Source organism: Pseudorca crassidens, chromosome 3 (assembly GCF_039906515.1).
Source record: "Pseudorca crassidens isolate mPseCra1 chromosome 3, mPseCra1.hap1, whole genome shotgun sequence".
NCBI lineage: Eukaryota > Metazoa > Chordata > Mammalia > Artiodactyla > Delphinidae > Pseudorca > Pseudorca crassidens.
In genome coordinates, this window is record NC_090298.1 from 111,826,787 (window position 1) to 111,838,730 (window position 11,944).

At 35.6% G+C, this 11,944-nt stretch overlaps 1 protein-coding gene across 1 annotated transcript in view; it reads right to left on the minus strand.

Moving 5' to 3' along the window:
- The window catches only part of CDKL3 (cyclin dependent kinase like 3), a 91,813-nt gene that overhangs the window by 75,580 nt on the left and 4,289 nt on the right, over positions 1 to 11,944 (minus strand). The window contains 2 exon segments of the mRNA XM_067731756.1: positions 7,804 to 7,998; positions 11,331 to 11,513. Coding sequence (XP_067587857.1) covers positions 7,804 to 7,998; positions 11,331 to 11,495 — 360 coding nt within the window. The 5' untranslated portion in view covers positions 11,496 to 11,513.

An 11,944-nucleotide genomic window follows, 5' to 3' on the forward strand; every position in this document is an offset into this window, starting at 1 on the left:
TCAGTTCTTGCCCCATCCATCATCTCCAAACAAAGCCAAGAAAACAGACATAATACTGAAAAGGTAAATCACATTCATAAAAGGAAAAGTAATTAAAAGAACTTAATGGAAAAAGTTTAACTTTCCTTTAACCCCATGTCACACTCCAAGTACTGCTCTTTCTCTCATTTCCTTCGCAGCTAAACTTCTCGAAGACATTATTTTTACTCAGTCTTCACTTTCTGTCTTACCACTCATTCACTCCTCAAGGTAATGCAATCTGTCTTCTGCTCCCACATTCAAACTGCCCTAGCCAAAGTCATCAACATCCTTGTTGCTACATCCAACACACACCCCTCAATACATATCTTACTTGGTATCTTAGTGTAAAAGATATCAACCAGTCTTCCATTCCTGACTTCTGGGACCTAAAATTCTCCAGTCTCCTCCTATGGCAGTTCCTTTTTCTCTCTCTGTCCGTAAATGTAGGGTTCTGGTCTTAGGCTTCTCTTCTCTTACATCTTGTTTCCTGCACAATCTCAACTACTTTTTTTTTTTTTTAGCACTTTCTTCACTTGGTTATGGGAACACCATATTCTTTTGGGCTTCTTCCCATCTATTGGCTGTTCCATCTCAATCTCACCTACTATTACAGCCTTAGTAACTATCCATAAACTGATGACTTCCCTATTTCTATTTCTATCTTTCCTGGTTTCCACAAGGAATGGAAGTCCACAAGAAGTCCCACAGGGCTGAACCACACATCCCACAAACTCAGCAAATCCAAAACTAAACGCATCATCTTTTCTCCCAAACTCATTTGTTCTCAACAGTCCTTTAGCTCAGCAAATGGAACCAACATAGATCCCATAGCTCAAGCCAGAAATCAAGGCACTTTTCTCCCTCAGGTTCCATACTCTCTCAACCTGTCTACTTCTCTCCCTAGTTCAAGTTCCCTCAGTTCTCTCATCAAAATTACTAGCTTACCAAATGGTCTCCCTGAATTCACTCTAATCCCCTCCAATCCATTGTCCACAGTGAAATCACAGTACTATTTTAAAATCACATGTATGATTATGTCACTCCTTCAAGGATTCCCTACCTGACAGGACAAATTTGAAGCTACGTGAAATGGCTGGTAAGGCCTTATAGGATTTGGTCTCTGCTCACATTCTCAATGTCCCTTCGCTAGCCTATTGAATATTAGCTCCCCAATTCTCCAGGTTTGTGTCATTATTTTTTGCATTTGCTGATGCTGTTCTAACCTCCTAGAACACTTTGCTTGGCCAACTATTTCCTCAGGTCTCAGCTGAGATGCTTCTATTAGATGTTCCTTCTATATGTTCTCACATTATTCTGCACTTCCCCCTTCACAGCATTTGTCATGCTTATTATTAATTGCCTATTTACTTTTTTGTCACTCCCGTTAACTGTAAGTTCCATGAGGGCAAGATGTATGTCTGTTTTGTTCAGGCTATATCCCCAGGGCCCAGTACAATGCCTAAAACAAAGAAGGCATTTAAAACCTTTATCAAATGTATTAAGCATATTCTCGTCACCAGAAAAGTATCATGACACGAGTGAAAATATCTTGTTGACAGAAATCTGGGATCTTTCCTTTTTTATACAACTTGCTGCTATAAGCCTTTGGGGATGGCTCTTGTTCTGCCTCACTCTTCCTCCTAAATGGCCAAATAATTAATTTAGGGTAATGAGTCACCTTAAAGGAGACATCTATAAAACTACATTAGTCCTGTTTTACTTCTACAACTTTTATTGAGTGACTACTATATGCCAGGCACTATACCAAGATCTGAGGATATAACATGAGAAAAAATAAACATGGAAAAGCACGTTAAGATACCACTTCACACATTCTGCCTACTACACATCCATCACCCTCCTCCTCAGTGCTCTAAACATGGGAGAGAAAGATTCACTCAGCTGATGTCCTAATGTTCTCACTCGTTTTAACAACTAACACCATGACTACATGCAGAACTCTATCCTTGAGAATCAAGCACTCTCTAAATCCCAACTTTTAAAATTCTGTGTTTTGACAACATCCTCCTTGGTCTTCCACAATCACTGAGACCTCTATAAACACAGTATTTCTTTCTATGTGTCTAGATCTTTAATTTCTCTCATCAATGTTTAATAGTTTTCAATGTATAGGTCTTATATATCTTTTGTCAGATTTTCTCTAAGTATTTTATATTTTTGATGCTGTTACAATGGTATTTTTAATTTCAATTTCTGATTGTTTGTTGCTAATACAAAGAAATACAATTAATTTCAGTATATTGATTTGTATCCTACAACCTTGATAAACTTACAAGTTAGTTCTCTTAACTTTGTTGTAGATTCCATAGAATTTCCTACATAGATGATCATGTCATCTGTGAATAAAGACAGTTTTACTACTCAAAAAAAAAAAAAAAGATACCACTTCACACCCACTGGAATAGCTATGATCAAAAGACAATAACAGGAGGATGCAGAAAAACTGGAATACATTGTTGATGGGGATGTAAGATGGTACAACCACTTTGGAAAAAGTTTGGTAGTTTCTTTAAAAAGTTGAAACATAAACTAACCATGTGATGCAGTAGCATTCTTAGCTTGTCCTATTTCTATTGCTCTCTCCCCAGCTTCTGGTAGCTTTGTAAACCAACAGCCCGCCAAATCATGGTGAAAACTAGCAGCCTAGCAGCCACCAGAGGGAGTAAAATAGGGCTGTATCTCCTCCAAAGCGCCATTCCCAGGTAATAGTCATTATTTGACATGTCTGGCAGATCACTGGAAAATCATACTAGAAGTCTTGTCTTTACTGACCTAACTCAGAGCTGGCCCAAGCAATCAGCCTTCTTAGCAGCCACTATATGACATTATAGCCACCTGAGGAAGCTATAACAGGACAAACAACAAGCTGACCAAAATACTTAATTAAAAAGAAAGGCTGTTTAGAATGGATAAACAACAAGGTCCTAATGTATAGCACAGGGAACTATATTCAATATCTTGCATGATAAACCATAATGGAAAAGAATATAAAAAAGCATGTCTCTATGCGTATAACTGAGTCACTCTGCTGCACAGCAGAGATTGTCGCAACATTGTAAATCAACTATACTTCAATTAAAAAACAAAAGAAAGGCTGGAGTTGAAAGGTATTATAAAGTTTAAGCACAAATTGTGGTGAGACTAACAGGTTCAAATCCCTACTTTACCCCTTGATATTGTGAGAGTGGGGCAAGATTCATAAACATGGCTTCTTCATCTATAAATGGGGGTGAAATAAATACATATTTCCTAGTGTGGTTTTGAAGAATAGTACGTATGCCTTAATATCTGTAAAACACTGAAAACGTTTAAAATAGCGCCTCATGCATGCTGCCATAAAAATGTTGATTACTATTATGATTCTTCTGTAAAAAAGAATTGAAGACATTCTCTGTATTCTGACATGGTGTGACCTCCAAGATATAATGTTAAGTTAAAACAAAATATGTGTGTAAAACAAGAGAAAAGAAAGAAAGAAAGGCTGGGAGTGAGATGTCCGTAAAGGGTTTGAAAAGTTCCAACATATTCCTGAGAATCATGGAGGGTACATGCACAGCTGTGCACACACCCAGGGAAGACCTGAGATTGTCCCTAAGCTCTCAAGACTGGCGGACTTTAAGGTTCTACACAAGCAGGAAGGTAAGGCTAAGGCAGAGTTGTAAACTGCCTGCCTGAACATTGAAGACATGGCCCAACACAGATAAAGAGCCCTCAGTAAATATGGCTGAGAGATTTACTGGTTTCAAGAATTGAAGGAAATTTCTGTCCAAACCTTAGCTGACCACTAAACTAACTGAGCAGAGATTTTAGTGGTCACACTTGATAAAGAATTCAGACTTCACAGAATTAGTTCAGCAAAGTAACTAAACAAATAGCAAAAACTACAAACCCTGAGAGATGGGAAATTCTGACTTCCAGAGTTAACACATATTATTTTAAATGTCCAGTTTTCAACAAAAAATTACAAATGTCCAAAGAAAATCCCCCCAAATAGGTGTGCAAAGAAACAAATATGGCCATGCACAGGAAAAAAAAAAAAAGCAGTCAATAAGAAGCTTTCCCTGAAGAAGCCCAAACATTGAAGCCACTAGACAAAGACTATAATTGGCTATTTTAAATATGTTCAAGGTTAAAGGAAACCATGTCTAAAGAACTAAAGTATGAACACATCTCACCACATAAAGGATATCAATAAAGAGAAAGAAATGATTTTTAAAAAAACCACTATCAAGAAGGCAAAAAGGCAATCCACAGAACGGGAGAAAATATTTGCAAATCATGTATCTGATAAGGATCTAGTATCCAAAATACAGAAAATACAACTCGACAATAGAAAAACAAATAATCCAATTTAAATATGGGCAAAGGACTTGAAGAGACATTTCTTCAAAGAAGATATACAAATATAAACTTGCCTATTCTGGATTTTTCATTTAAATGGAATTTATACTTATGTCTTTTGCATTTTGACTTTTTTCATTCAACATAATGTTCTCAAGGTTCACTCATTTTGTAGCACGTATCAGTACTTCATTCCTTTTTGTGTTTGAATAAATCCCACTGTAGGGTTGTACCGCATTTTGTTTATCCATTCATCAGCTAATATACATTTGAGTTGTTTCCACTTTTTGGCTACTTTGAATAATGCTGCTATGAACATTCCTGGGCAGGTTTCTATGTGAACATATGTTATCAATTCTCTTGGGTAGATACCTAGGAGTAAATGTGCTGGGTCATATGGTAATTCTATGTTTAACTTTTCGAGGAACTGCCAAGCTGTTTTCCATAGCAGCTGCACCATTTTACATTACCACCAGCAGTGTATGAGGGTTCCAATTTCTCTACTTCCTTGCCAGCATTCATTCTTGTCTGTTTTTTAAATTACAGCTAGACTACTGGGTGTGAAATGGTACCTCATTGTAATTTTGATATGCATTACCATAATGACTCAGGATATTGAGCATCATTTCATGTGCTATCAGCCATTTTTATATCTTCTTTGGAGAAATGTCTATTGAGTCCTTTGCCCATTTTTAAATTGGGCTGTCTTTTTATGTTGAATTGTATTTTATATATCCTGGATACTAGTTGCTTAACAGATATATGATTTGCAAATATTTTCTCCCATTGTGTGAACTGTCTTTTTACTTTCTTGATGGTGCCCTTTGATGCACAAAGTTTTTAATTTTCATGAAGTCCAATTTGTCTTTTTCTTTGATTGCTTTTGATGCATTAATACATGATCACACACAGACTTACACCTATGTTTTCTTCTGAGTTTTATAGTTTTAGCTCTTTTTAGGGTTTTGATCCATTTCAACTTAATTTTTGTATATGGTGTGAACTATCAGACTTTGGATTCAGTGAGTTTAATTCTTCTTTATTTTGTAGTGAAATGCTCCAAAACTACATAGAACTCCATATTACAATGATTTATAATAACTCTGCTCCATATGCTTGAATATTTTTGTTTAATTTTTTTTTTCCGCTGCACCATGCAGCTTGTGGCATCTTAGATCCCCGACCAGGGATCAAACCCTGGCCCTTGGCAGTGAAAGCACAGAGTTCTAACCACTGGACCACCAGGGAATTCCCCTTGAATTTTTTTGACTATTGATTCACTTTCTTTGTTAGTTTTAAGATCATTTATATTTTTTTCCATTTGGATTCCATTAAGGCATTTTTGTTTGTTTTAGTGAACTATTGTTGACTTACAATATTGTGTTAGTTTCAGATGTACAGCAAAGTGATTCAGTTACATACTTTTTTTCAGATTATTTTCCATGATAGGTTATTACAAGATATTGAATATAGTTCCCTGTGCTATACAGTAAATCTTTGTTGTTTATCTATTTTATAGTAGTTTGTTATCTGTCAATCCCATACTCCCAATTTATCCCTCCCTCCCTTTCCCCTTTGGTAACCATGGTATGTTTTCTACGTCTGTGAGCCTGTTTCTGTTTTGTATATAGATTCATTAGTATTATTTTTTAGATCCCACACACAAGTGATATCATATATTTGTCTTTCTCTGATTTAACTTAGTATGATATTCTCTAGGTCCATCCATGTTGCTGCAAATGGCAATACCTCATCCTTTTTATGGCTTAATAATATTATATATATATATATCTATTTAGATATAGATATATCATCTGTCTAAACCTATCATCTGTTGATAAGACACTTGGGTTGTTTCCCTATGTGCTTGAACTTAAACACCCATATAAGTTCAAAATTGTTACCTTAGTTTTACCTCCTCTTTGAAGTTTTCTACTCTCAGTCTAGACCATACTGGTGTCTCCCATTATTCAACAAATATTTTTAAAGTCTACTACAGGCAAGACACTATAGGGATACAGATAACATATAACTATTCCTGACTCCTTATCTGCACTATTTAATGAGCACTTAAAACACACCTAGTGTTAAACACTACCTACTACCTAATTTGATCTTTATAAAAAATCTGTGAGGTACTATAGTATCATTTTACAGATGAGGAAAATGAAGTTCAGAGAGGTTAGATAACTTCCTGGGGCCACAGAGTAATGGGGCTACCATCTTTCATTGTGCAAGTGTGAACTCCACAAGTTGTGTGGTTATCCATACATAAGCTGGTGGGTGAAAATCCAGGACAGTCTGATTCCAAGGACTGTGTGCTCTTAACTATTACATTATACTGCCCCCCCATGGATCCAGTCGGCAAGGAAATTACAATCTGAATTTCCAGTTGCTATCACCACCACATTTTTCAAAGCTGCAACATGAGATGCACTATTACCAAGACAGCAAATTAGAAATTAAGGTATCTGAAAAAGCCTAGGGTATATAGATGTTATGCCTATATCACTTACTAATAGAACTATTTTTGAAGCTTGTACTGTTATTTCACAAACATACATCTAACTTTACAGAAAGTAGAGCTCATGTTGGGAACAAAGTATGTCCATAAAAACCTGCTGAGATAAACATTAACTAAACAATGCTAAAAGGCAGCACTAAAAATCAACAGTTGATCTTCTTTCCTTTCTTGACTTAAATGACAAGGCTTTACACCCCTCAGCCACTTTATTTCTCTCTGTTCTTTCCCTAAAGGCATCCACCTTCTCTTGCCATTCCCCTGGTCTAGTTTCCAGTTCCTACCTCCAAACCTCCCTTCATCTGAGCTGGCTTGACTTTTGATGTTTTAATGTACTTTCATTAATAAAAGATGCCCCAGTTGACTGCTGATTCCTCTGTACCTCCTTTAGCATCCCATAGTTGGTCTGCCCTATAGTTATACTATGCGTTCAATACGTTTTTTGGTTCTGCAACTGAATTATAAGGTAGTAACTCCCCTGATCTCTCCATTTTCAGGATGTCAATTAATATTGTCCAGAAAAATAATTTTAACAACTTTCATAAAAACAAAACAATGTTTAAAGGGCACTTACAATTCATATTCATCCTACAGTTTGGCTTATTTTTAAGCACTTACATTATTTTTTAAACATCTTTATTGGAGTATAATAGCTTTACATTGTTGTGTTAGTTTCTGCTGTATAACAAAGTGAATCAGCTATACGTATACATATACCCCCATATCCCCTCCCTCTTGCGTCTCTCTCCCACCCTCCCTATCCCACCCCTCTAGGTGGTCACAAAGCACAGAGCTGATCTCCCTGTGCTATGCGGCTGCTTCCCACTAGCTATCTATTTTACATTTGGTAGTGTATATATGTCAATGCCACTCTCTCACTTCGTCCCAGAAGCACTTACATTATTATTGTGAAGATATTCAATTGCTCGAAGAATCTGGAAGAGGTATTTTCTAAGTCGTTTACTCTCTAGTCCATGACAATAATGTTGTAACTCATCTAATACTGTGTGGTCAATAAATTCAAACACCAAATGAATTTTCTTTTTCTGTCTAAAAACTTCAATCAGATTGACCAGGTTTTCATGACGAAATTGCTATTAACAAGAGAAATGGATTTTTAGTATTTCATGCACCATAATTTGCACATATAAGACCCATATAATTTTTAAAAGAAGAAATATTCTCTGCTTCTTTTCCTCCATGCATTTCAATAAAAATTTCTCAACTGGTTTGCTTACATTCCTATTTTTTAAATGTTAATTTATTTAATAATTAATATTTATAGAACAGAGGGAGATGTATTGCTTTACTTCAAGTTGACATTTGGTTGCCTACTAAAACAATTCAGAGTTAATGTACTAAAATGAAACTTGGTATTCTGCTAAGAGATATCTTCCTATCTTTTAAATTGGTTTGTGATTAAAAGGTCCTTATGATTTCAAATGAGAATGGATTCCAGTGCCACTGAGCATGTAATCTGAATTTACAGAAGTTAATTACTCTCTGAGATTTGTCCTGAACTCTCAAGAGTAAAATATAAGTTCCAGGTGGACGTTATAAATTCACCACACTGTAACAAAAGGGTATCAAAATATCCAGAAACTTTTCATATATGTGAGATACCAATTTATATCCATAGGAACTCTACATAAATATACAATTATTTGTGGGTACATTTTTGTTCATTGTCTGTAATATTCTATTAAGCAACCAAACACATTTTTAGAATGCTAAGCACTCACTGTCAAGATAATTTCAAAATGTCAAAAATGGCATGTATCAGCTTAGAAAACAAGAGGTTTATCATTTTATGCTGCTAATTCTATTTTTTAACACACTGACTTAATTATAATCAATTCTCAAATATTTAACTTTCTCAAATTACCAAAAATATTTATTCATTTGGCTAAAAATTAAGGGGTATATTTTTGATGTTGGATTCATCAAAAAGCTTTACTTGTAAGAAAAAAAGTTTGCCTTTATTTCAATGGCACAACATCCATTTTTCTACTTATCTGTACTAATACATAGACTAAATTCCTCAAGACATGACTAATAGAAAAACATGCCAAAATATAATGCCGGACTCCTTTCCTATTTTTGCTCCCAATCCAATTTCCCTGGTTGGTGGGGTGCCAGAGTGCTGCAGCAACAACATGCTGGCAGTAGCAAAAAAAAAAAAAGACTGCCTTTAGACACTATAATATTAATCCTTCAACTAAGGAAAATTACTGGTGTCTTGACCAGTCTTAATTTTAAAGGCAAAAGCAGATAACGATGAATGCAAGTTAATAAGCATTAAGGAACATCCATCCAGGGGTAAGGAATCAGTGACTTTCTCAGATAAACCATAAAACCACTAGAAATACTCCATTATCCTTTTTCAGCTTGTTTACTTTTGTTTTCCTTTATAAATAGAAAACTTTTCTACAGATATTCTCACTAATTACTCTAACTGTAATTTACTTAATGAAATTCCAGCAGATAAAACTTTAGTTCTAATTAAGTCATTATGGCAGTGTTTTTAGACTAAGAATGTTAACTAATCCAAGAAATCTCTCGTGGAATTAGATCTGATGAAACTAAAAATTCTACAAGAAATAAGCCAATGAGAAAAAATAGTTAAGCTATCTCTAAATAGTTTGCATAATAGTTGTAATAGTACATTTTCAAATTCATCTCTGTGTTCTTGCCACATATTGGTTATTTTTACAAAACAATTAAGAAGCAAAAAATAATTAGCTTAAATGAAACAAAGATGAAGAAAGAGCAAAAGATATTGCCTGGGAAAATGTCTCCTTCTAGTCAGATTTTCACTTACAGTGCACAAGTTGCCTTACAGTATTATTATGCTTTAGGTCATCAGGATAAGGACAGGTATCGCTCACAAAATCATAACATCTTTACTGACTTTAACTTTCCTTTTCATTGTCTAGAAATAGAGCAGTTCCAACAATCTACACATGCCTAATATATTTCTTCTATTTAGAAAGTAAATTGATCCATCATATCTAATATAGACTTACAAAGAAAGAAGAGAATATTACTTTTGTATCAGATAAAAAAGAACAAGAACAGTATCTGTTTTCTTCATCACATGTAAAAACATCTAGGCAATGAACCTTAAAGCATCTAGATAAATGCCAATAAACAAAATACATATGTATATTTATTTTTTAAATCACTAGTTTTGTACTCAATTGCCAATGAATCTTAATGCTCCTTTCTTTACACTCCTGAGGTCTTTCCACTAAGTGGACCAATCATACCTACATGAAATTCTATCTTGTCCCCTGATCTCTCCTGTTATTGTTCTCCACCTCTAAACGCCTACCTATCATCTTTACTGCACTGTATTCCTGTCACCTCAAATTCAACATTTCTAAAACCGAACTAGTTCCCAAACCATGTCTCTTTTGGGTCTTTCATATTTCCATCAATGGTAGCAATCACTGAATCTCAAAGATACCTTTGATTCCCCTTCTGTTTCCTTCTACACTTTCATGTCTTTAGTAATATATTATGTTCTAACTCTACTTTCCATTCAAATTGCTGCATTCTAGCAAGGACCGTCACATTTAACAGGATTCCTGAATTAAAAACACAACAGATCTCCCTATTTTTACTTTCTCAGTCCTCCAATCTATTCTAAAAAATAATGCTAGATTAATATTTACAGTTTCTTTACTCTGAATTCAAAACCTCGCACCTCTCACAAAATCAAGTTTTGATTCCTTAGCCTAAAAGACAAGACTTTAAAACCTACCTCCAGCTTACTTCTCTAAAATCACCTCCTTCTATTTCCATATAAGAAACTCTACAGGCAAATGCACTTTGTCCTTTCTGCTCTGCTCTTTGTCCTGCCTTCAGCCTCTCTGAGCTTATGCCGTTCCCCTAACCTGGAATACAACAGTCTCTCCCTCTTTCCTAAATTCTACATACACTTTAAGGCCAAATTCATGTTCCATTTCCTCCAAGAAACATTCCCTACCCAACAGGACTTTGTGTTAATCACTTGGTTTTTATTATCAGCCACTTAATAGTCAGTATTATTTGTATATGCCCTCTTGTCTTTCTAATTAATAAAAGTCCTGAAGAGCAGGTACTGTCTTTTACATCATTATAGTCACAGCATCTGGCACAAAACACTGCACAAAGCAGACATTTCTACTAAGTATTATACCTGGATATTTCTGAATAATTATTTCACAATATTTGGCATAGCTTTTGTTACATTATACATAAGAACATATATCTAGTATCACTGTAAAATTACAAAACGTACACAGTAAGGTAAGCTATGACACTTGTTTTTCTATTAATATGTCCAAATACATGTTAACTGAAATATTCATTATATAATTTTTTATTCCATAACAACTCCCCTTTTGACTTACAGAGAGCAATTAAGGCAAAAGAAGCAAACCTTTAGTAACTTTATTTCTCTCGTTGCAATTTTGTTGACAGACTTTTCTGGTTTCTCATAAAATACCTTAATGGCCACTATCTGCCCAGTATCCTTATGTTTACATTTCATGACTGTTCCATAACTTCCCTCTCCCACTTTTCCAAGGGTTTCATACATCTCCATTTTCAAGCCCAGCTTCTTCTTCATAAAAAGAAAGGGGGGGGGGGGAGAAGGTTAAACATTTATACCTTTATTTATTCAAGGCGGATAATGCATTTCCACAATAAACCTATACTTAAAAATACGGAAACAGGAAAAGTAGGAATCTTTTCACAGATTCTGTTTGTCTTTGGGAACTCTGCCAGTTCGGCAGTAAGGGGTCCTGTGGGGATCTGGCCCCCACCAGAACTTGGGAAGCTTCCTGCTGTCAAGATCATTCCCACCAAGAGTTAAGATTCGCTCACTACATGTCACCTATTCATTATGAGTGGGGTCCCCACACGTCCAGTCATGCCCGCGTCAAATATGAGGTTCCCGCAAAGCTGCAGTCGCCAACAGGTCAGGCCTTGGGGCCCAAGAAAACCTCGGTCCCACCCGCTCCTCAAACCAGGCGTCTTAGGGTCCTGGACCAG